The 26647-nt window shown below is 39.8% G+C and overlaps 2 protein-coding genes across 4 annotated transcripts in view; one reads left to right on the forward strand and one right to left on the reverse strand.

The window, feature by feature from the left end:
* The window catches only part of LOC125261152 (protein P200-like), a 46333-nt gene extending 25764 nt beyond the window's left edge, over positions 1-20569 (forward strand). Inside the window, exons 5-15 of one of the 3 annotated variants that reach the window (XM_048179756.1) lie at positions 42-3593; positions 4317-4375; positions 4816-4965; positions 6841-7012; positions 7109-7540; positions 15557-15624; positions 15823-15866; positions 17426-19286; positions 19394-19579; positions 19670-19835; positions 20071-20569. In XM_048179756.1, coding sequence (XP_048035713.1) covers positions 3557-3593; positions 4317-4375; positions 4816-4965; positions 6841-7012; positions 7109-7540; positions 15557-15624; positions 15823-15866; positions 17426-17492 — 1029 coding nt within the window. In that variant the 5' untranslated portion in view covers positions 42-3556 and the 3' untranslated portion in view covers positions 17493-19286; positions 19394-19579; positions 19670-19835; positions 20071-20569. Of the gene's footprint in view, positions 1-41; positions 3594-4316; positions 4376-4815; positions 4966-6840; positions 7013-7108; positions 7541-11443; positions 14829-15556; positions 15625-15822; positions 15867-17425; positions 19287-19393; positions 19580-19669; positions 19836-20070 lie in introns of those variants that run through there. The other 2 variants (XM_048179757.1, XM_048179755.1) reach the window with 2 other exon arrangements.
* Positions 20570-22562: 1993 nt separating this feature from the next.
* On the reverse strand, positions 22563-25356 carry LOC125261153. The gene is made up of 3 exons (XM_048179758.1): positions 24368-25356; positions 23983-24078; positions 22563-23526 (listed from the first exon to the last, which is right to left on the reverse strand). The coding sequence occupies exons 1-3, from the start codon at positions 24627-24629 to the stop codon at positions 23075-23077; spliced, it is 810 nt and encodes a 269-aa protein (XP_048035715.1). The 5' UTR covers positions 24630-25356; the 3' UTR covers positions 22563-23074.
* Between the last annotated feature and the right edge of the window lie 1291 nt (positions 25357-26647).

Raw genomic sequence — 26647 nt, forward strand, 5'->3', positions numbered from 1 at the left:
CAGCTTAAACTGAATCAACCTGTTTTCTTTCTTTTCATCAGTGAGTTTCATAGGCCAGTCAGCTGTTGGAAAAGGCTGTGCCTCTAAATCAGTTTGTGATGCCACAACATCAATTGCTGGTATTGAGAACATCTCATGTTGTGAGGGGGACCTGTGTAACGGTGCTCAGAGTGTCTCCCAGAGCTTCCTGTTCCTCTGCTGTTCTCTGCTCTCCTACTTCCTGCTGCACTAAATCCAGCAGCTCTTCATCCTACAATGAGACATGTATCAAATCAGCTATCAGAAAATGTTAGAATTATTTTGATTTAAAAAAAGTGTATATATTTTTCATGAGTTTGTAAACAATTGTGCTCTCAATATCAGAATTTTCCTGTTCAGTTAAAGATGACATTTTACAAATACTTGGTAAATGTTTGTCATTTTACCTCATGCACATCATGCAATTAAAATTTTTGTATACAAGTTTTTGTTTTATCTGACAATAGCAATTTGATTGAGCTCTGTTAATAATTGTTACAGCTTTTCTTTAAGCCTTTCTTTGATAACAGGAGTGAGCAAGTTTTTCATGTGTACAGAGTCCATAGAAGCAAACGATGTCTTTTTGTTCCAATGAATAAACATTCTCAAATCCACTTCCTGTGTCTCTCATGCCTTCATTTTGATGACACCTAATAAAAAAATAAAAGTTAATTGCAACTTTTAAATATCACAATTCTGATTATACAACCCTGATTTTACAACCCACTCTTGCCTCTCTAGCCTGTGTAAATGTGGTTTTGTGCATGTATGTGTGTTCAGTAGTCAAGGGCGTAGATTTAGACATCTATCTATCTATCATAACTTTATGGAATTTATCTATAACCATTCATCAAATTCTAATATAACGGAGTAATTCTAAAAAGAAAGAAATTATGTTAAATATTGAAACCACCAGTAGGTGGCAGCGATTCGACTGTTTAATGAGTGAGCTACTTAAATCGTTCATTCAAGCCAATTCGTTCAAAAGTCATATTAATTAAGGAAGAAAACAAACACCGATGTGAATACTTTTGTCATTGATAAGACACTATTGAAAAATGAAGTAACAAAACAGACGGCTGTTTTTGGTAACTGGTTACAGTTACACTGATAGTTATGGCTAAATTGCAATGGATTAGCTAGCTAAAATAATGCTAAAATATATGTGGAGTGTACTTAGCTATTACAATGTTTTCATACCTCCTTCTCAGTACATGCTTTATTCTTTTTAACATCCCTCTTTGAACAGAAGTTTAATATAGTCGGCTGGGCAACGGTTGTCTTCATTTTTTGGTGCTACAACACAGTCTCACCCCCTACTCGTCAAATGTCTGACGCATGGTCAAGAGACCCTGGCGTCACTTTTTAACGCACTGGGTATACCTTTGGCGTTATTTTTCGACGTGCAGGGTAGTCCGATAGACTTCTATAGAACTCAACAGCGTTGAAATTTGACGTCTTGGGTCAGCACACCGCAACCCGTTGTCTGCCTTATGGGTCGACACTACAATAAATAAAAATAAAAAAGGAATAGGCTACAAAAAATGATTTATGCCAGGGCGAGTCAAATGGCGGCTCCCAGATCATTTTTATCTGGCCTTCCAACTGTTTTTTGATGTTTAAAAACCCTTGCAATCTGATATCAAAGTGCCCTCTGCATAAAGGTTTAGCGCGTTCATCAGCGGTGAGTTTAACAACGCACACGGTGTACAACCGCATTCAGCGGTGAGTTTAACAACAATCAACTGCAGGTAAAACGGCGTTCAGAGGTGAGTTTGACCAAAGCAACGCTCAACTGCAGGTAAAATGGCATTAAAAGGTGACTTTAACAACGCTTCAAGGCGCGTGCAAGTAAGCATTTTAAGAGTTTTCTTGTCATAGGTTGGACCCCAGCTAACACACGACGTAACAGTTACGTAATGTATTCGTACTTTTTGGTAATGTCATGACTTACTAACTGACAACGTAACTACGACGTCGCATGCCAGTAATTTCATTACCTTCAGATTACCATCTCACAACGTCGTCAGTACGTTCTCCTAACGTTATAAGATTACCAAGAACGTTCCAGATACGTACTCTATTCGTAATATATTGGTAATTCCACGACTTACTAGTAACGTAACTACAACGTTGTATGCCCGTAATAATATTACCATCAAATTACCATATCACAACGTCGTCAGTACGTTCTCCTAACGTTACAAGATTACCAAGGACGTTCCAGATACGTCCTCTATTCGTAATATAATGGTCATTCTATGACTTACTGGCAACGTAACAGCAACGTCATATGCTCGTAATTTCATTACCATCATTTACACATTCTTTATATGTTATTATTACCAGAATTTGCAATATAAAACGTGTAATTAAATGTCAGACACAAGACTGAAATGTCCCTTAAGAAAAAAAATGTTTCTTTTCACCAAATCAGAGTATGGATATGGATGACTGCTTTTATAGTGACGTGACATACAGCGCGCGCCTCCACAAATGGAGTGCGCGTGCCCACAGTATGTTGATAAGAGTGTAAAGTTAATTTTTCTGAGAGAAGAATTTATTTTTATGAGGTGACAACGAATAAATGGCTTTTATAAAAATGTATAAAGTTAACTTTGGAAAGACGCAAAACCTTTTTTATTGTTATGTTTACGTTAGTGCAGGTGGCCGTTAGAGTTGCCATGGCAACCGGGAAAACATTCAAGCTGCCGGAGAGGACAGCATCAACGTTTCTCCGTGTTTCTCGTCAGTTTTATAGCAATAAAGTTCAACAACTGCGTCAGATTGGTTAAGTAACATTACCCACAGTCTACTTTAAGTACTTTTGTTAATATTTTTACCTCTGTGATTTCCTTGATCGTCTGAAATATATGTTAGCAAAATGGTACGTTAGCATAGCATATGTTTTTAATGATACTGAGAGCAAAACGTCTTGAATGCTTTTATTTCATGTTTCGCTGTAGGCTATATGTTTTTATTCATAGTTTGAGTGTATTTTATTGTTTTTATTTGGAGTTTTGTTCATGTTCTGTGTGTTTTTCAAAATAAATGAATTTAATTCATTTCGAGTCTGCATTCATCGTTCACAGCTGTTGGAATAGCCTTTACATTAGTTTGGGCAAATGAGGACATAAATTAGGTTAAACTACTGCATAGAAAAATAAATAAATATAAGAATTACCAACTGATGACCAACACACAACTATTGATACACAACGTTGCCACGACGTCGCAGTTACTAACTGGCAACGTCACAAAGTTACGTTGTGGCGACGTATAGGCACCTTTCACTTTTCCGGTTGCCACGTCGCCACGACGAAAGTTTGGTCACCAAATTACGTTGCAGTTACGTAACAGTCACGTATTTTGGTTAGCTGGGACACTGCTTTAATTATAGCATGCTGGATAACGTTTTTATCGGAGGTTTGTTGATTTTAATAAATATATATAATATGCTACGATTGAGTTCAATTAATCTTTTTTTGTTGTTGTTGTTTTATTAAATTCTCTAAATTAATAACGCTGACGTCAACGTATGGGCGATCCCAAGGTCCATTGCGATTTTACACTCGGTAAGTAGAAGGGTTAACGTTAATTAATAGAGATTGAATACACATCAAAAACTGTTGAATCAGGACAAGAAGTTGTGTTTAGAAACTTTAGATTTGTAAGGTGGCCATTTCTGATGACTGATGATATTTCTGATAAAAATATAGCTTTCTGCACCACATGTGCGGGCTAGCAAAGTTAGCTAATTGAATTCAAGTTCATTTTTGTCGCATATAATCATGTAAGGTACAATTATTGGGGAATGTAAGATTTTCAGTATTACATTAGCCCACAACTATTATCCAACATTATAAATGTTCAGAATGAAGAACGGTGTTGCCAGATTGGTTTGTTTTACAGCCCAATTGTTAAAAATCCACGCAAAATTATATAATACACAACCAAAATAAATCCATAATTAACAATACAAATTAATTCATAACTACTACATTGTGGCATCACAATTTTTCAATATGAAATAAAACAATTCATATGTATAATGTAATAAGTAGTGCTGTCATAAATTATTGACTGATTCATATATATATATATATATATATATATATATATATATATATATATATATATATATATATAGTAGCTTCCAAAATAGGTAAATTAGAAAATATATAACAATGACATGTATGAAAAATGATCGATTATGCCAATAAGTTGTGTTTTGTTTGTTGACGCTGTCTAAAGTGCACTGTAGAAAATGTGTGTGTGTGTGTGTGTGTGTGGTGTAGATTTCAAAATGTCTCAAAGGAAGTTCAAGCCTTGCCCTTCCTGCCAAGCACCTAACCAGGTGAGGGAAAGTGGAATAGAGCATTATGTCCAAAATTCAAATATGTGGTTTTAATGTTCTACATTTCTCATTATTAGGTCAATTGAACACTAAAGTATGCTCCTACTAAATGACCCTGTATGATATCTGTACTGTGTTACAAAACCGTGATAATGTAAGGCATCTGGTTGATATCAATTTTGATTGCTTGTTTTGCAACAAACGCCAGAGGCAACATTGATTAGAGTAGCCTGGGTGTCTCCTACATCTGCCACTTTCACTGTATGATTATAATAATAATAATCCTGTGTCAGTCTAGAGACGCATATTCTGAATTGCATTGTGCTTCATGTGTTCCTCTCTTTCCTGTATACAGCCAAATTAAACTGTATCTTGATTTGTAATTCTTATCCGTGACTGTGGATCTGATGTCTCACTTTGGTATACTTTTACCAACACAGGTGAGCCGCAAAACCTGCAGCTCTTGTTTCTCACCCATCTCCCAAAAAAACAAAGTAGCTGCCAAAAAAATGACCCTGGACAGGAAGTGGGGGGAAAGGGTCCTAAAAAATAGAAATGCGGGAAGAGTGGTGGACTCTGCCCATATTGCAGTAAGTAGAAATGCTCATATTTCATCAAGCAATATGATTTGTTTCACTTTCATTAATATTGTGTGATAGGGCAAGGGCCTCATTTTACAAAAATACGTATAATCTGTCAGTGAATGAATTTGAGGTAGTCATAGATGGCATTGGTGTAACATATTATTTTAATTAATTTGTAATTTGCTTGACATGCATGGAATAGAATGCGCACGCGAACGCCATCGGTCTTTATTCAAGAACCGCCAAAATATCTTTATTCAAGAACCGCTATGAAGTCAAAACAATCTCTGTTACCTAAATTATCCGTTTATCACTGTAAAGCCGCTTTGAAGCAATCTACATTGTTAAAAGCGCTATATAAATGAAGATGACTTGACTTTCTTTTTGACCAGTTGCTCATGTACATTTGTTTACATATACAACTGGCTACATTGTAAATATAACCTTGCTTTAGTACCACACAGGTACTGCAGTATGCGTGTTACTGAAGTCTCTGTCTCTGCTAAAGGCAAATCACAGAATTCAGACCCAGAGTCACTATTAAAGACAGTCTTGCATGATTATGTAAGTAGATAACATGCTCCTACTTGCATCTCACACTTATAGTGCCTTGCGCTGCATTATTTTTAGAGAAAGTGCATGACGATGTGGCAAAATAACTCAGGACATGCGTGAAAGCCATGCTGTGTGCAACATATATGTTGTTAAAAGCAAGGCCATATTCCAGGTGTCCTGTTTCAAAGCCACAACTTAAAAAAGCATTTGAATTACTACAGGGGAGATAGTAATGTCGCGTTAAAAGTGGAAAGGATTCAACCATACCTACTGGAGTAAGACCGAGACCAGGTTCTGTAGAGCGGCTGGCTATTTTATGTCCGTTGGTGGCATTCCCAAATTAGCGTTTCTGTTTGTCCCCCAAGCTACATTTGCCGTGGGCAGAGACAGGTAGACCGACCAAGGGGGGAGGAGAGTGTTTGGACCAGGTGGATAGGTGGCCATAAAGAGGGAGTCCAGTCAAAATGTATTTTTGTTATCATATTTTGTTTTGTGTGTGTCCAATCAATATAATTATTTTTGAAGGGTGTCAGGACTTTTAGTGTTCCCTTTAGAAACCCAGATTGCTAAATACTAGACCACCAGCATCCAGCACAACATTACATGAATATTGTTTAAAGCAGGGGTTCTCAAACTGTTTGTGCCAAGGACCCTTTGTGTGGTAGAACAATTTCCAAGGACCCCCTCATAATCAAAACAATTAAGCTTTTGCTTGCTACCATTTGTATACTTTGATGCCATTTCTATTCTCTGAAGTTGTGTTCGGGTTCACTATTCCGTGTTTTCTAGCTGGTGTGTACTAACTTGGTCTTTAGTCAACTTTGGATTTTGAATCACTTAATGATGTGGACTGACTCAAACATTTATCCACGTTCATCAGCTATCTTAATGGCAAATAAGCCAAGCTAAGCAGCAGGAAGAACGGTTCATCATGACCTGAGTGAAGTGATTCAAGTGATTCACAACAGATTGACTTGATTAGTCATAATCACAAAAAAGTTAAATGTTAATGTTTTAATTTATTAGTGCATTTATAATCAAGATTTTATATGTAGATTCTAGATCATTACATTGTCATTGATAAGCATTTCTTAACGATAAAGCACAACTTTCTCATTCAAAGCAAATCCACTTTGAGAACCACTGGTATAGAGTACATAGAGTTCACACTTACATCGATTAAACAGAGTAAAGATTATGCGTATTTGGCGTGCTGTCCGGGGGAGGGCTCCGAGCTTGGGATATTTAATGCAATTTTTTTCAATAGGATGGAAAATAATGCAGTGGGAATAACTAATGTTTGCTGTCTGCGTTTATTTATTACAGGTAAAAAAACTAAGTGCATTGGGCTATGTCCCAATTCTATTTTTCGGCAAGAAGGATAAGGCCTCTGGAAAGTGGGTGGCCGATGTGGTGACTCATCTGCCACCCACTGAGGATAACCTAAAAATTGTGGCCACCATGAGAAAGGCCTACAATTTTGTATTGATCAAAGAAGGTAGGATTTGTGTAATTTAAGTCATGACAGTTTTAAACTGGGTTTTTTTTATGATGGTGAAATATTGAAAATTAACATACACATACAATATTGTAGGGAACTCCACGACGACATTGCCCGAGCCCCAACCTCAGGCCCAGACCGAGCCCCAGCCTCAGGCCCAGCCTGAGCCCCAGCATCAGGCCCAGACCAAGCCCCAGCCTCAGGCCCAGCCAGAGCCCCAGCATCAGGCCCAGACCGAGCCCCAGCCTCAGGCCCAGACCGAGCCCCAGCCTCAGGCCCAGCCAGAGCCCCAGCATCAGGCCCAGACCGAGCCCCAGCCTCAGGCCCAGCCAGAGCCCCAGCATCAGGCCCAGACCAAGCCCCAGCCTCAGGCCCAGCCAGAGCCCCAGCCAGAGCCACAGCATCAGTTCTTGGCCCTGGCTGAGTCCCAGCCTCAGGCCCAGGAAAAAGAGACATTTTATCTTTTAGATTTATACCCCGTCTCTCTCCCTGTGAAAGAACAACCCCCCCCCAAAAAAAGAAAGTGTAAGTGAACTGTTAAGGAGATTAAACCAATCAGTGACAAGCTTATTGGTGATGTTGGAAAGGACACTAGGTGGCGAGCTAGGAAACTTCCTGAACAGTCAGCCAGCGGAGCACGCAGAACACGCAGCACATCGTCCTACACTTTAACCTTCAAAGTTTACCTCATATGTGTGCGTTCATGATAAAATGTAAGTTTGTTTACATATTTGTGCTCTTTAGTATAGTTATCTGCTGTGTTACAGCTTTGGTTAACGTAAATTATAGAGTTGTTTATCTCCTTCATAATCTCAGCTTCGCGCTGTACTCAAAGCAATATAATAGAGATACAAAGTATTTAAGTTACTTAAGTTAGTATTTCCTTTTTCCTTGCTTTGTGCAATGTTAACACCTTTTAATCAGTTTCAAGTTAATAATATTTGTCGTATTTTCCCATGGCTCTGCCAATATGATGATGACGCAGCTTTTTCTCAGAGTCATGGAGAATTCGCGATCCCTGATATATGGGCTTCATGCGCCCTCTAGCGGTTAATTTCGGTAGCGCAGTACAAACCCTGAGGATTGTATTGAATGTAGAATGGCATGTAAATTGCTATTATGTATGTATATTGTGATTATTTATTGTAATATGTTATTTATCTGTTTATTGCAGACCACACGCAACGAAATACAAAGTAAAGATGAAAATGCTGAATCCTGTGATGTGTTTTTACTGACACTCTGGGGCGAGCACAATTTCCTGATCAGCACATAGCTGCAAACTCCTTTACATTGTGGTCCTACGAGCCGGATATGTGCTTACCACGGAGACAGGATGTCAGAACAGCCTTCCCAACAGAGTGTACGCCCGCGTCGTACAACCCAGCCTCCAGTTTATTTCAGAGACTATGAAGTCCAATATCCTATGCAGCATTCACCTGAGCAAGAAGAGGAACCACAACAAAGTGCAAGGATAAACCAGCCTGACTCTCCGCATTCATGTTTACGTGGTTACAGCATTGAAGCAGCAGGTGGAGTGACGAGTACTCCATTTTCCCAAATGACTGCTGATAGACAAACTGACAGACGATGGTCCACTGCACCGCATGATGAAAGTGATGAAGAGGAGGAGCAAGAGTATGATACTTCACTCACATCTGTAAGACAGAGGTTGGAGGTTCAAGACCTGAAAAGGGAGAATAGGCAACTTCGTGAAGCTCAGATGGTCCTTAAAGAGGAGATTCGGCAGCTACAGTCTCTTCATAACAGTATGCAAGACTTAATGATACAGCAGCAACCAGCCTCACTAACTCCACAAGCACCGCAGACAAACCAGACTCCAGTGCCATTACCCAGAACCATGTACAGACTACCTCAAATAGCAGCACCAAGTCCAGCACCACGCATTCCACAACCTACTCCACGCAGAGTTCAAGTACAACCCAGAGAGAGCTCCTTTAAGTCAGGTGCTGACATTCACACCTACAAGTCAAGCCCACAGCCTGCCACTGTTCATAATTCGCCATATTCTTCTCCCACGGGGCGGCCTCAGAGCACTATATGTCCAGAGACATCCTACAGGGGCCCACAACCAACAATTCCATGCTTCACACGCCGTGACCCTAGCGAGTTCTCTCGTTTAAAGTTAGCCCTTGACAATTTGCTCCCTAATGATGCATCTGAGCTCTTTAAGTATCAGGTCCTTTTAGATCACCTGAAGTTTGAAGAAGCACGCCTAATTGCTGACTCATTTCTCAATTCCCCTTGGCCATACACAGACACCATGACTGCACTTACTGACAGGTTTGGAAGACCTCACCAGTTAGCCCTAACTAAAATAGCAGCAGTCATGGATGCCCCCGATGTTCAGCCTGGAGATTTGGCCAGTTTCGATAGGTTTGCCCTTCAAATCCAAGCTCTTGTGGGTCTACTGAGGACATTGGGTCCTGAAGGTAATGTGGAATTACAGTGTGGGTCACATGTAGCCCGTCTACTCACTAAACTCCCACCAGATTTACGTGCATCATTCAGACGACATATGCCCTATCAATCTGGTGCAGTCTACACTTTACTGGATCTAGCAGAGTGGCTCAAATTTGAATCCTGGTGCCAAGACTGTGAGGACTTAAGTTCAAAGAAGGAACAGAGACGTAAAATGGTGCAGTCAAGATCAGGCCCTGTAGCTAAGTCCAGATTTGCTACTGTTCTACATGGAACTGATCAAACACAGGTATTATCCCCTCCACACCAGCCCAAGACAGTACAGAAACCTGAACAGAACAGAGTGTTGTGCCCATACTGTGACAATACTGATCATTTCCTAAGCCAGTGTCCCACCTTCCAGAAATTCAGTAAAGAGGAGATGATAAAATGGATTAAAGACAACAACCGTTGCTGGAAATGTGGACGGTCGCATTTAGCAAAACATTGCACCCTGAAAAAGCCCTGCCGCCTGTGCAATGGGAAACATCTTCAAATACTTCACGAAGTTAATGACCGGTCTCGGACAGAAGGTACCTGCCTAGTTAGTTCCACAAATGAGCCCCTGTACCTGGACAGGCCTGAAGGTTCCAAACATGTGTTACTGAAAGTGATTCCTGTTGTCTTACAACACAAGAACCAAACCCTAAACACCTATGCAGTACTTGACGACGGATCTGAAAGAACCATGTTACTCCCAGCCGCAGTTCAAAAACTTAGGATTAAGGGACAGACTGAGACCCTTGCATTAAGAACAATCCGTCAAGATGTCAAGAAACTTCATGGTGCCTCCGTTTCCTTTAGTGTACGTTCAATATCCCTACCACAAAAGAGCTACCAAATCCAGAACGCCTTTACATCAGAGCACTTAAGTTTGGCTGAGCACTCTTACCCAACTGCAATGCTCCAGCAGAAATACCGGCACTTGAAAGGCATCCCTTTGCAGCCCATACACAAAGCACAGCCCCTCCTTCTAATAGGTGCAGATCATCCTCATCTGCTCGCACCCATTGAGCCTGTTCGCCTTGGCCCACCTGGGGGCCCAGCGGCAATTAGAACTAGACTGGGTTGGGTGCTACAAGGCCCAACACGGCTTCTACAGCAACAGCTTCAGCCTCAGCAATGTTTGCACCTTTCCGTCACCCCTCAAATGGAAGAACTGTTCCGAAACGTTGAGAGGCTTTGGCAAGGAGATATCATTCCCCACAAAAATGAAAGACTGGTCACACGCTCCAAACTAGATCAGAAGGCAATGGACTTGCTACAAGCCAAAACCACCAGAGTGATGGTAGATGGAGTGATGCGCTATGCCACACCACTTCTGCGCAAAGCCGACATGCCTCACCTCCATGCCTGCAAAGACGCCGTCATGCCCAACCTGAGAAATACAGAGCGGCGGCTAGCTAAAGACCCTGTTAAGGCTACTGCGTACAGAGAAGAGATCAAAAGGCTGGAGGAAAGCAATTATGTGGTTAAACTTGAAACAGACTCTGTGACCCCTGAGGAAGAATCATGGTTTATTCCTCACCACATGGTTCATCATAACGGCAAAAACAGAGTGGTGTTCAACTGCTCCTTTGAACACAAGGGGCATAACCTCAACAATTACCTCCTTGCTGGGCCTGCACTGGGCCCTTCTCTTCTGGGGGTTCTATTGCGTTTTAGGGAGCATACGGTCGCGGTGAGTGGAGACATAAAGGGCATGTTTCATCAGGTCCGCCTACTGCCTGAAGACAGGAACCTACTACGCTTTGTCTGGCGTGACCTTGAAACAAATAATCCCCCAGCATTTATGAGTGGCAAGTGCTTCCCTTTGGCACAGCTTGCAGCCCGTGCTGTGCCATATATGCCTTACAGTGTCATGCTCTGGGTAATACCAAGTCAAATGACATCCTCAGATCAGCGGTTGAAAATAACTTTTATGTAGACAACTGCTTAAAGAGTGTAATGTTCCCAGACGAGGCCAAGGAATTAGTGGATGGGTTACGTGAACTTCTTGCCAGTGGTGGCTTTGAGATCCGTCAATGGGCTTGCAACATGCCAAATGTCATCGAACACCTACCTAAAGAAGCTCGTTCAGACAGCACTGAGCTTTGGCTGTCACATGACAAAGTTGAACCACAAGAATCGACCCTTGGATTGAGATGGAACTATGACTCAGACATCCTTGGATATAAACACCGGCCAGTGCCGAAAACCACACCCACTATGCGCCACATTTATAAGGTGACAGCAAGCCAGTATGATCCTCTGGGATTTATTCTGCCTTTCACCACCCGTGCAAAAATCTTGATCCAACAGCTGTGGAACAAACAAAGAGATTGGGATGATCCCATGTTACCAACAGACCTATTGAAAGCCTGGAACGAGTGGGAGAATGAGCTCCCCAGCCTTTCTGAAGTTTCGCTTCCACGTTGCTATGTCTCAGTAGATATGGACCAACCCAAAGTTACACGACAAATTCATATCTTCTGCGATGCCTCAGAACAAGCATATGGAGCTGTGTCATATCTTAGAACTGAGGACAATGAAGGAAAAATTCAACTTGCATTCCTGATTGCCAGATCCAAAGTTGCCCCAAAACGGAAACAGACTATCCCTAGACTAGAGCTGTGTGCAGCGCTTATTGGTGCTCGACTGGCAAAGCTGCTAGAAACCGAACTCACAATGGAAATAAACCAAGTGGTCCTGTGGTCTGATTCCACAACAGTCCTTTCCTGGTTGAAATCGGAGTCTTGCAACTTCAAAGTCTTCATAGGAACTAGGATTTCAGAAATGCAAGACCTTACTGATCAGCATGAATGGCGATATGTTGATTCCCTCAGAAACCCTGCAGATGACCTCACAAGGGGTCGCAGCCTAAAAGATCTTACATCGCCCAACAGATGGAGTCAAGGCCCAGCATTCTTGCTACAGGCTGAATCAGAATGGCCAGTTATGCCGGTCCTTAAACCACCTGAGGATGAAGTTGAGAAGAGAAAGAGTGTATTCTGCGGTATCACCAGAGTATCAAACCCCTTGAACCCCAGTGAGTACAGTACATGGAAGGACCTTATTGAAGCCACAGTCCAGCACAGTCAAAGTGACCCAAGTCAATCCAGTCCAGCTACAGCTGAAGACTACGTGATGGCAGAACGCCTCATCTTCCAGAATATCCAACGTGACAGTTTCCCAGAGGAATATGAACAATTGAAAGCTGGTAAGCCTGTTTCCAATACTAGCCGATTACTCACTTTATCCCCAGAGTTTGATGAGGCCAGTCAGCTTATACTCGTTGGAGGACGTCTATGTCGTGCTGAAGGTCTAGAATTCCAGACAATTCATCCAGTTGTCCTGGATCCTCACCACCCAGCAACCAAACTGCTCATACAGGACTATGACAGTAAGCTCTGCCACCCAGGAACAGAACGGATATTTGCCGAAATGAGGAGAAACGTGTGGATACTAAGAGGTCGTGAAGCAATTCGCAAGTTCCAGCACAACTGCATCGAATGTCGCAAGTGGAAGGCCAAAGCTGAGATCCCTAAAATGGCTGATCTACCTCCAGCCCGTCTAAGACTTCACAAACCTCCCTTCTTTAGCACTGGGATGGACTGTTTTGGGCCCTTCCACATTAAAGTAGGACGGCGCTGTGAAAAAAGATGGGGTATAATATTCAAGTGTTTGACCACTCGATGTGTACACATTGAGCTCCTCGCATCTTTAAACACCGATTCTTTCCTTATGGCTCTGAGGAGATTTATTTCACGTAGAGGCACCCCATCTGAACTGCTTTCTGACCAGGGCACCAATTTCCAAGGTGGAGAGAGAGAGTTAAGAGAAGCTTTAACCAACTGTAGCACAGAGCTTCATCAACATCTGGCCAAACAAAAAATCACATTCCTCTTCAACCCTCCTAATGCTCCTCACTTTGGTGGCACCTGGGAGAGGGAAATCCGATCCCTCAAAAATGCCCTACGTACAGTAGTTGGTTCATAAACAGTGACAGAGGAAGTGCTTCATACAGTGCTTATTGAGATAGAGGGAATTCTCAATAGCAAGCCCCTAGGATATGTCTCCTCCAATATAGCTGCCCTGGATCCAGTCACCCCAAATCTCCTGCTCATGGGGCGGCCAGACAGCTCTCTACCTCAAGTGATGTACCCTGCAACTGAGCTTATAGGACGACGTCGATGGAGACAGAGCCAAGTCCTCACTGATCATTTCTGGTCAAGCTTTATGAGACACTACTTGCCAAACCTCCAGTTACGACAGAAATGGCATGCAGAAACTAAACCCATTATAGTTGGATCTGTTGTAATGCTGATTGACCCTCAGTTACCCCGTGCCCTCTGGTTAATTGGTAGAGTAGTCAGGACATTCCCTGGGGTGGATGGACATGTCAGGTCTGTAGAAATCAACGTTAAAGGCAGGTTATATACACGGCCTGTTGCCTGTCTCATTCCCTTACCAGAGATTACCGAGGATGATGGCACAAACCCAACTGACACTTAGTAACTTGGATACAGGAACAAATATGCCCCTGCATATTTGGGGGCGGCGATGTTAAGGAGATTAAACCAATCAGTGACAAGCTTATTGGTGATGTTGGAAAGGACACTAGGTGGCGAGCTAGGAAACTTCCTGAACAGTCAGCCAGCAGAGCACGCAGAACACGCAGCACATCGTCCTACACTTTAACCTTCAAAGTTTACCTCATATGTGTGCGTTCATGATAAAATGTAAGTTTGTTTACATATTTGTGCTCTTTAGTATAGTTATCTGCTGTGTTACAGCTTTGGTTAACGTAAATTATAGAGTTGTTTATCTCCTTCATAATCTCAGCATTCGCGCTGTACTCAAAGCCATAAATATAATAGAGATACAAAGTTATTTAAGTTACTTAAGTTAGTATTTCCTTTATTCCTTGCTTTGTGCAATGTTAACACCTTTTAATCAGTTTCAAGTTAATAATATTTGTCGTATTTTCCCATGGCTCTGCCAATATGATGATGACGCAGCTTTTTCTCAGAGTCATGGAGAATTCGCGATCCCTGATATATGGGCTTCATGCGCCCTCTAGCGGTTAATTTCGGTAGCGCAGTACAAACCCTGAGGATTGTATTGAATGTAGAATGGCATGTAAATTGCTATTATGTATGTATATTGTGATTATTTATTGTAATATGTTATTCATCTGTTTATTGCAGACCACACGCAACGAAATACAAAGTAAAGATGAAAATGCTGAATCCTGTGATGTGTTTTTACTGACACTCTGGGGCGAGCACAATTTCCTGATCAGCACATAGCTGCAAACTCCTTTACATGAACTATGGTCTTAGCACACTATGTATGAATTTCCCCTTTTTGTAATCATTATTCATGAAATTTAAATTTCAGGTGAATTTAAATACAGTCAATTAGTTAATAGTGAGTAATTTTCAGTGGTCAGTCTGATACACAAAGGAGTTTGTCCTCGCATACATACCTTTCAGTACTGAACACACACTCTAGGAGTAAAGCAATGAGCAATACACACTTGAGGAGAGATGAATACACACACACACACACACACACACACACACACACACATCAATAGGCAGCCCAGGTAGCTTCCCCCCCCCCCTTTCATTCCAGGAATGATAACTATAACCATAACGATAAAAGCATCCAGACTGACCAACAATAAGCAAAGTCTCGCCTTGTGTTAATAAATGTAATGGCTAAAATGTGATGGGTTCTTATTGGCTGTTAGCTTTTTATCATTCTCAAAATTGCTTTAAAAGTGATCCCCAACAATATTGTTCTCCATGACGTTATCGTTATAGTTTATCATATTAACGAGAACAATATTTTTTTTATAGTTATCGTTCTTGGTGTGAATGGCCCTTAATATATGTATTCTTTAGTTATTTAGCTGTATTTTCTGATGTTTTCAAAGTTCAAGGACAATGTTAATGTTGTTCCCCAGGTTTTATGAAACTCGGTTAAGAATTTGTTAAAGTTTCATTTCAAGTTTTTTGACATTTATGGTTAATTAATATATATTTATTTATTTATTTATTTTTGTCATTTAAGGTTGCCGGAAATGTAGTAGGCAAAAAGTTTTCAAATATGACTCCATAACAGGAAGAAGGATAAATGAGGTAAGAAATATATTTTTCATTAGGCTCTGATCATCTCTCCATTGTCTGTGGCTCATCTGGCATTTCACATATCACAAAATACTGACCATTTAAGCAAGTGGTAATTTGAGTCCATTTAAGTTCAACTGAAGGCCAAGTGGCCTTGCCCCAAAAATGATGATATTCAAAACCTGATTATATGTTTGTGTCTTTCTGTAGGGGCAAGCAGAAGTAAAGGTGAAATGGTTACCTTGCTCTGCATGGTAAGTACTGCTTTATATTGGTTTATATTGCCTTCATAAATGTCCTTTCTGTTTCCACTTTTAACCATCTCATAGGTGGTGGATAAAGGTTGGAACGTAAGGTTGGAATGTATATTGTAGCACACACAAATTTAAATGTACAGGTGGGTCTCAAAGTTTTGCAACCAACAAGCAGCGTTGAGAGAATTGTGATGTCCACTAGGTTTTAAGTCCAGAGTCAATGCAGCCTTCTACCTGGAGATTTTAGAGCATGGTTCCATCTGCTGACAAGCTTTATGTACATGCTGATTTCCTTTACCAGCAGGACTCTGCCCCTGCCACAGTGCCAAAACTGCTAGTAACTGGTTTGCTTAGCATGGTATTGCTGTGCTTAACTCATCACACATGAACCCCATAGAGAGGACAATGATAGACACCAAACCCAACATTACAGACAACCTCAAGGTCACTATCAAAGCAACCTGGGATTCCATAACACCTCAGCAATGCCATACACTGATGGCCTCCATACCACACCACACTGATGCAGTAATTTGTGCAAAAGTAGCCAGACCAAGTATAGAGTGTATGCATTAACAATTTTTGATAAGTCAGATTTGTAAATTTATTTTCAAAAGGTCGACATTTCTGTATTCCTCTTTATTCTTGTCACGGTGGCTCACACACGGAGACGAGAGACAGATCAAAATCGTAATCAAAATTGGGTAATCCAAAATCGTAGTCCACAAACAAGCATGGGTCAAAAGCCAGGTAAACAGTCCATCAAAAAACAAGAACAAAACACGGGAACAGGAAACAACACAGACTGGGGAATGTGAACTGAAAACTCCAGGATGTGAACAGAAACAGACAGGGTATAAATAGACAGACACTGATTACATAATGCATGACAGCTGGTTGTAATAATGTGATAAAGGGATAATGAGTCCGGCAGTGCATTATGGGTAATGTAGTGAATGCAATGGGTGGAAATGAGAGTCCGGGATGGAGTGCCCTCTAGTGGCTGATAGGGCACTCTCACTGGTGATCGTGACAATTCTAATATTTTGAGTTCATGATTTATGGTTTTCATGAGCTGTAAGCTGTAATCATCAAGATTAAAACAACAAAAATTGCTTGAAATATTGCACAATATTGTAATTTTGTAGACCCATCTGTGTATTAATTACACTGTTGGTTACACTGTTGGTATTGGATGGATTAAATGCAGTGTCAAATATTGCCTACAGGATTTAGCCACTTGCTCTTTTCAGTACCATGCATAATTGCCCCTGTGTGATTATATGTAGGAAGTAGACATTCACCAATATATTGGCAGAACATCAGTATCGGCCAAGATCATCCTTGTTGACTGATATCGGCTATTGGCTAGTTAACTTTCTATGACTTTATCAATGAGAGTGGCTGATGTTTATCTGTTACATTGCATCAAGCACTATATATGTATAGGTTTGTATAAAAACAATAAAATACAAGACCGTACAATTTTTTTGAAAATATTTATGCTGTGAAACTATATATATCATTTTTTTTTTTTTTTTTTTTTTTTACTGATACAGTGGAAAAATCTGGGAGGAGACATGGGAGCCGGCCTGCCAGTTCCCACCAGGTGCCAACCATGTGTGACGTCACCCATTGGTCTGTAATTCAATATGAGTTGAATACCTGCTATGAGTTGTCGAGTTACCTGTTACGGGCACAGCCATCCTGGTTGCGGATGTGACTATTTTAGACGAGAAGGAGGAGCCACGTTACGTTACACACTTTCAATGGTTTCCACCCTAACATGCTGTCATGCTGGTTTTTTTCTTTATTATTGATTTTTGTACAAAAAAAAAAGCTGTGTTCAAATAAATCAAAGTATACCTATATTTCTGTTTGTCTTTCCATTCACTTTGTGGGTTAGCCAATCAGCTGAAATCTTCTTCAATGCGTCAAATGATATATTGCAATATGATGCACAAAAGTATGTAGGAAGGTGGGACATGTTTTCATTTATATTAATTAACACCATTAAGAGACAGTTGATTCCACCAGCTAAACCATATATATTATGGGGAAGCACAGGCGAAGCACTGCTACTTGGGCGCAGAGATATTTGTGGATTTCATCTGTTGCGTGATATCTCTGCGCCCAAGTAGCAGTGCTTCGCCTGTGCTTCCTCATTATATAGTCCCAAGTCAATATCTGCCTAGGAAATCGCCTAGTCTTAATCTGCATCGCTATTTGTATTCATTGTGAATACGCAGGCCAGTAATTAAGTAATTAGGTGTTTTTTTTTTGTTGTTTTTTTTGGATCACTTTTACTCGGGACATACTAGCTGGCAACATAGGATTCCATTCATTATGCTAAGCTAAGCTAGCGCCGACCCTGCCAAACTAAAACAATGCATGCACTGGGACAAAAATGTATTTGCCCACATATCTAAATGTATGAAAAAGTTGAATAAGCCCTATTTCTAAAAACGGTGGAATGTTCCTTTAAGGGTCATGGGTTTGATTGTCCATTTCCAACTATCCTTTCACCCTCTGCCTTCTCTGCTATCCCTGGACTGTCCCTGTATTAAAAGCAATGGAAATGCCACAAAAGAAGTCAGTGGTAGTGGAATTGCAATGTTGGATTTCTGGATTTCTATTATGTTTGTATTTTTCTCTTACTCTCTTTGAAGATTGTAATATGCAAAGGCTTGAGGATCTTCTTCGGGATTCAGAGAGCATTGATGGGCAGGATTTTGCTCAGCAGCCACCATTGTCCAGTTGGTGTCAAAGACAGAAAGAGGTCCAACAATGTTGGCAACAGGCGAGGCCACAAAACATTGACAACTTGCTGTCAGCTGAGAACATCTTCCAGATGACATGTAATTACTGTCACGTGAGAGAAGCCATCATTCGTTGTGGGGAATGTTTGCCCTCAGAGTGGTTTTGTGCAGAGTGTGATCAGTTGGTACATAAACACCACATTCTGCACAGTAGGCAAACCAGCATGTATGGCTTTTATAAATACATTCCTCCAACCGAGTTTGTGAAACTCCATGATGGCAAGTACATTGTCTGTGAACAAGGTTGGTGTCTCTTTTTCAATTGATTTGCATTTTTTCAGACAACATTAGTAAATCATGCATTATGTTTTCCAAGTACTTACTCACAATCCAAACATTCTTTAATTTCATCCTGATTGTCTTTTGCTCTTGCAGAGTGTTTGCTGCCAACAGCCTTTCCTCAAATGATATGCTCCTGTGACACTCGTGAGGTTGCCATCTCTGTTGGTAGAGAGTGTGTTTGAAACATTTTTCTTTCTTCTTATCTTTAATCTAGGAAATGCAGCATCCAGTCCGGTTGATGCTCATGGTTTGCAGATCTCCATCGAAGCACTCTTTGTGAGTATTTGTCAGAAGAAGCACTACCTTTACAGACAGAATGGTATGTATTAGTAAATGTAAGTAATACAAATTGAAGATATATTGGTTCTGTTCATTAAATGCCATGGCAGCTCTTTTGTAATAGCATTGTTTTTGCTCTTACTACAGACCGCAACAAAAGGTGTCAGAAGATTAGTCAGAAGATTGCCCAAGAAAAGAAACGCTTGCTAGAAGAGATCCAGAGATACAACCAACAACCTGATGGTGATCTTGTGGACACAATCTCAGTTGTGCAGAAACTCTCCAACAAAGCTGCAGAGAGCATGATCTGGCCTTGGCAGGAACAGAACACAGGTGTTGTATGAAGATTTAACTTTTAGTATTTATTTAAAATGTATCATCATCATATTTGCTAATTAATGTATAATGTTTTCATTCCTTCAGATGGTGTCGACATTATCACCAAGAAGAAGCTCTTTGACCAACTAATGCTTGTCTCACGACTGACAGAAGAAAAACAGATCCTTGTGAAGGAGATGATGCAGCACTGACTCAGCAGAAAAGGTTCAGTCACTGATGGCCACCGTTTCAGTGTGCACACAAACAGCAAGTAAGTCAAACTATCTTGCTTTATGCATTTTAACATTCATAGGTCAAACTATTTTCAAGTGAAAAGCAATCATGCCAGTATTGGCTCAAAAACTAAGAATAAATAGCCTTCAAAGATTATTTTAATTTGATAATTTGATTTTGTATTGAAGATTCGTCTTAACATAAATAAGCTCTCTCTGATTAAATGTTTAGTGTGACGGTAATTCCATTATTCTTCACGTGTGGACTTATAGGCTATACGAATGGATTCACAGAGGAGGGGTCCAAGGGCCTCATCAGTCTACTTAAGAGAAGACTGCAAGACCTCAGACTCAGACAGCAGACTGTAGCATGCACATACAGAGGCATTCTCGAACCAACTCCTAGGCTGGTGGAAGAGGAGAAAGGGGAAATGGATGAAGAATTGGATTGGCTACGTGACATCAGCTATGATGATTATGATGATGATGATGCAGAGTTGGGGACTCGAATCAGACTCAGGTCACAGTTGTAATCACTTTTGCTTTGACTTGTACTTTGATGATTTGAAAAGGTTTCTAAAGTCTTGACAAAAGTCTTGACTGTCATTTTGTAAATTAGTTCAATTGCTACATATGTTCTCATATTCTACTCTCTTTTATGTTACTGGAATTGTGATAGTCATGGTTATGTATGCAACTGATAATGTCTGTAAATACTTGCTGATAACTGTATATATGTAAACAGAAATACAAATGTGATTTGTCATCTGACTATTGAGTTGACTTTGGCTCATCAACCCTTAGGATAAGAAAGAACTGGGAACTTTCAGATTCAACCTGAACTACCAACATTTTGGAACATTAGAGGTCACAGCAGGTCCCATATTAAGATGTACGAAACTTACATACTGATTACATACAGTAATCATTTATTACCCTACAGATTACATACATACATACAGATTACTTTGAAATGCACTGAATACAAACAACATGACAATATTAGTAATCAGTTATGCAATATACATTTTAGCAACAACCCAAGCCCATGCAAAGTAAAGGTAATGACCATATCCATCTGGACAAGTGGAAAGATGAACCGGTAACACTTACAAATACAATACAGGTACACTAATATGCATTAATTCATGCATACCTAATGCACAGATAATCATGAGTTAATGTATGACTCATTAAGAACTAAACCATTTATTAATGATCACTGCATCAGCAACTAACGAACATTCTATATGATTCATAGATTAAATAATATATGAATTGCTGTTAATTAAATATGACATTGTGTTAATTCCCAAATAACATTATATTAACTAATAATGTAAATTAATGTGTTAATTATCACAATGGGTCAAAGCCATGCATTTCAACTTTCAGTTGTCTGATTTAATTAATCATTAGCTAACGATTTGCAAAAGCATCATGTTATGACTTTACTTGTTGAGGCACATGACTATTAACTAATTTAAAATTAATTCAAAAGCCATAACCACAAAGACATATGACTCAACAATTAGTTAATGACCAGCACAATTGTATTTTGCAAATATAAACAAAGTTATAATTTCATGCTCAACAAAAATTGGGACAGAGGCATGTTTACCATTGTGTTACATCACCTTTCCTTTTTATAACACTTTCTAATCGTTTGGGAAGCCACGCTGTTGTAGCCTGTGCAGAATAAGGCCTGGAATTGTCCTGCTGAAATAAGCATGGATGTCCTGAGAAGAGACGTTGCCTTGATGGCAATATATGTCTCTCTAAAATCCTAATATATGCCTCTGTGTCAACACCTTCACACACATGCAGCTCACCCATGCCATGGGTACTGGTGCACAAATATCCCAACTTTTCTGGAAATGGGGTTTGTAGTTTCTCACAGTGACAGGTGTTGGAAGGAGGAAAATGTTAATGGAAAAACTATTTGCCCCTTTTTGTACAGATACAAACTAAATCTTTAAACAGAGAAATAAATACAGAGGATGCAACAGGGCCTACAGTATGTGTACCATCATAACAGCATTAACATAAATAGTTATGCTTATAAGCCATGTGTGTGTCCCAAACAGAAATACATGTGTGTGTGTGTGTGTGTGTGTGTGTGTACTTGTTTATATTACATTGTGGGGACCAGCCAGCGGTCCCCACAATGTAAATGGATTAATAAACATACTAAATGATGTTTTTGTGAGAAAGTAAAAGTGTGCACAGTTTCCTGTGATGGTTAGGTTTAGGGGTAGGGGTAGTGTAGGGGGATAGAAAATACGGTTTGTACAGTATAAAATGCATTATGCCTATGGAAAGTCCCCACAATTCACAAAAACGTGTGTGTGTGTGTGTGTGTGTGTGTGTGTGTGTGTGTGTGTGTGTGTGTGTGTGTGTGTGTGTGTGTTTTTCTAGCCTGGTGGGGTGTGTGTGTGTGTGGACAAGGTATTCCTCATGTTGTGGGGTCATTAATTAATCTGTTTACACATTCAGAAACAAACAAACAAACAAACATGTTCACTTTATATATTGACACCTCAAAGTGCTCTCTGAAACTAGACCTGAGATGGCCTTATGTCCATGAAATGAGAAAATTAAAATTTTGTTGTACAGCTAAACAAAATACGTTTTTGGAAAGGTCTTGACCTGGAGAGTAACATATGTTAATATAAAAATTCTATATAGCTCCTACTTTGAAATACTGACCTTTGAAACTTCACCTTGGTGCATGTTTGAAGGCTTATAATTCAGCAACAAAAGGGGCTACATATATGGGATAAACTGGTATAGAGAGCTCTTGACCTCAGCTATCATACTGAGGTATATACAGTATAGGCAACAACTAGGGGCGCTGTCAAATATGGTTAAAATGTATTTAAACCCACTTAACAATTACATATTTAAAATCTGATTACATAGATGTGTTTACCATACCCCTAAACCCCTCACTGTACTTTCTGACAGATAAAGCGATTACCATTTCCAATATGATTTTTTAATGTGAATGATTTGATTCAGTTCAATATTCCAAATGTCTCTTTAATTTGTGCCACCTCTTATAGGTAAGCACAGCCAGTGTACAAGAAGACAAACACCCACTGACCGACTGAAGTTCACCAATCAGAATTTTTGTACCCTTCACGCACTACGCACACCCACCAACCAGAAGTTGCACAGTTAAGGAGGATGACGTGAATATAAAAGTCAAATGTCACCTATTCATGATTATTTGCAGATTTTACCATTAGGCAGTTGCATTGGATCATATTTGAAATTACGATTGCAATAATTGTGCAGCCCTAAATGGGACACTCAAAAAAAGAAAAAAAAAGAAATACAGCTTACCACACTGGGAAAGAGCCCTCTCCACAACACAGGTTGTTGAAGGCAATGGCTGAAAGAATCCAGCTATTGTTGCATCCCTGTTGTGGAACACGTGGTTTCGGTGTATACTGACATCACAATCAGCACAGAAGAATGGTTGTGGTCGGCAGTCACGACAACGGACAGCAGCTGGACTGCTGCCACATTGTTGGCAGATCTGAGTTGTCGCATTTTGTTGTGCCACCATGGTATTCACCAGACAGGGTCTTTCTTTCTCCCACCTCTCTGAGAGGAGACTTTTTCTAGTAGACCAGTCTGAGGAAGCTCGTGGTGGTGCTGGTGCCGTTTCCTGATCATCCAAGTCATCACCCTGTGAGTGGTTTAGCTCTTCAAGGAAAGTCTCTGTTAAAATAGTACATCATATTTAAAAACAATTTTCTACACTATCAAAGTGTGCAACATTTATTTTTATTTAAGAAGAACGGGGGGAACAATGCATATTAATGAACATTAAGACAAATGTAAATATGCCAGATTATAGCCTTAGGCTAATTTCCATCTGCAGACCCCCAGGCAGGTAGATGTTACACATAAAAAGAAAGAAAAGAAAAGAAAAACAAAAAAAACAAAACAAAACAAACAAAGCTGTATACACAACACAATAAAACAACACAAACACACTAATACAACAGTCAAAATTAAATTACAAAATAGAACAACGACAAGTAATTTGCAAATGTCTCTTTAATTTGTGGATGGATGTTGTCGGCTATTCTGACGCAAAAACATGTCATTTACATTCTAATTATTAGAATCTATAAACATAATGAACTAATAGAGACAAAATAAAGAACATACCAACAGTGTCAGGAGGACAGTAGTTGGTCATCTCAATGCTGCTGTCCAACATCCTAGTATGAGCACCAGTCTTACGACTGTAGCTGTGACTAGTAGCTGTAGCAGAAAATAAAACCCAAATCAACCTTTAAAGCATTACAATTCCATAGATTTTGACAAGCTCATTTTATTCCACACAATGATACAAACTTCTATTGGCCCAATTTCGTTGTCTATACCACTTTGGATGAGTATGTAATAAAAACCTCATATCTCATACCAGACACGTTACTGATTCGTGTATTCAATCCCAAGTGGTAAAACAATCTATATCTCTGTTTTAGATATATGTGAAAAATCACAGGAGTTCTCCTTTAAGTAATATGACTGAAAAAAGAAAACTGACCTGTTTGGTTTCGGGACGATCTTGGTCTGTCATAGACAACATTTCCATCACTGTCTCTCTTCAGCCACCTGACAGGTTGATGGCTGGTGGATGGTGGAGCCTTCTGGACTGGTTGATGGCTGGTGGATGGTGCTGCCTCCTGTTCTCCCGGCATCTTATTGATGAAATCTTCCAAGGTCTGGAGTTCATAATTTAATTTAGAATGTTCAACAAGCTCATCAAGCTCATTAAGGACCTGTTCGAAATTGGAATTGTCACTCATGATGAACAAGGACAAACAAGACAACACTAAAGGGATAGGGGGGAAGAGCAAAAGAGCAAGAACAACAGAGAGCAAGAACAACAGAGAGCAAGAACAACAGAGAACCAGATGGACTGACAACAATTAACTACACAAACGTGGCTCTAAAAAGTGCCTTTGTTTTTGCTTTGTAACGAAGCTGAAGTTTTAAAGTAAATGATGAAGGGAATGGGGGACCTGTTGAGAGAAGGGAAAGAATATAAATTCAGATTTGAAGATCATGCTACATACAACTACAAAAATATTTAAGAACTTGAGAAAATGTTGGTCTAGTTTGCCCATGCTTTGGGATGTGGTGGAGGAGGTCTGTGGGTGCTTAAATATTAGGCCAGAATACTGTAGGGCTGGGTGTTGCCTGCGAACTCAATACAATATCTCACTAGGTATGGATGGACTGATCTTGACACTCATGGCTGATATTGATACCAACCATTCACAATGCCAGTTTGGTTGATAATCAGTGCCATTTTTAAATCTGTTTATGTTATTAATTATACTTTTGTATTAACAAGGAAACATATTTCTTTAACTGGATTATTTCCTTTTCCCTGTGATGATTTTAATCAAAAACTTCCCTCAGCATTCATAGTAGTTTAGAATACAAGCTTTTAATTAACACTGATTTAATTTGTTAATGTGCTTTATTTTCATGTCTATGCTTTCATTAGCAGTTATAAGTTACACTGACTAGCATCTGTATAAATGGGCACAAAACACTGGGCAAAGAGCAACGACACACAACCACAAGAAGAATCCCAACGCAGACATACATTACAGCTAACACTTACAGTAAGTCTCATTATGAAAATCTTACATTCCCCAATAATTGTACCTTACATGATTATATGCGACAAAAATTAACTTGAATTCAATTAGCTAACTTTGCTATCCCGCACATGTGGTGCAGAAAGCTATATTTTTATCAGAAATATCATCAGAAATATCATCAGTCATCAGAAATGGCCACCTTACAAATCTAAAGTTTCTAAACACAACTTCTTGTCCTGATTCAGATACAGTTTTTGATGTGTAATCAATCTCTATTAATTAACGTTAACCCTTCTACTTACCGAGTGTAAAATCGCAATGGACCTTGGGATCGCCCATACGTTGACGTCAGCGTTATTAATTTAGAGGATTTAATAAAACAACAACAACAAAAAAAGATTAATTGAACTCAATCGTAGCATATTATATATATTTATTAAAATCAACAAACCTCCGATAAAAACGTTATCCAGCATGCTATATGTCCTACCTATGACAAGAAAACTCTTAAAATGCTTACTTGCACGCGCCTTGAAGCGTTGTTAAAGTCACCTTTTAATGCCATTTTACCTGCAGTTGAGCGTTGCTTTGGTCAAACTCACCTCTGAACGCCGTTTTACCTGCAGTTGATTGTTGTTAAACTCACCGCTGAATGCGGTTGTACACCGTGTGCATTGTTAAACTCACCGCTGATGAACGTGCTAAACCTTTATGCAGAGGGCACTTTGATATCAGATTGCAAGGGTTTTTAAACATCAAAAAACAGTTGGAAGGCCAGATAAAAATGATCTGGGAGCCGCCATTTGACTCGCCCTGGCATAAATCATTTTTTGTAGCCTATTCCTTTTTTATTTTTATTTATTGTAGTGTCGACCCATAAGGCAGACAAAGGGTTGCGGTGTGCTGACCCAAGACGTCAAATTTCAACGCTGTTGAGTTCTATAGAAGTCTATCGGACTACCCTGCACGTCGAAAAATAACGCCAAAGGTATACCCAGTGCGTTAAAAAGTGACGCCAGGGTCTCTTGACCATGCGTCAGACATTTGACGAGTAGGGGGTGAGACTGTAAGAGCAGGAAATGTTTTTTGTTGTTGTTGCTGTTTTTCTTTAATAAAATTTAGCTTTTTGTATGTGATATTCTGAATGAATGAATCTGTATTCAAAATGTAAAAAAAAAAAAAAAAAAAAAAGTATTACATGCTAGAACAAA

This window comes from Megalobrama amblycephala, unplaced genomic scaffold (genome assembly GCF_018812025.1).
Source record: "Megalobrama amblycephala isolate DHTTF-2021 unplaced genomic scaffold, ASM1881202v1 scaffold338, whole genome shotgun sequence".
Classification (NCBI taxonomy): domain Eukaryota; kingdom Metazoa; phylum Chordata; class Actinopteri; order Cypriniformes; family Xenocyprididae; genus Megalobrama; species Megalobrama amblycephala.

Excerpts from the sequence above, each read along its gene's own strand:
- LOC125261153 (XM_048179758.1), bottom strand. The coding sequence starts at position 24,629 with ATGAGTGACAATTCCAATTTCGAACAGGTCCTTAATGAGCTTGATGAG. Across the intron at positions 24,079-24,367 it reads ATCGTCCCGAAACCAAACAG|CTACTAGTCACAGCTACAGT; the intron begins GTCAGTTTTCTT and ends TTTCTGCTACAG. Across the intron at positions 23,527-23,982 it reads CTGTCCTCCTGACACTGTTG|AGACTTTCCTTGAAGAGCTA; the intron begins GTATGTTCTTTA and ends CTATTTTAACAG.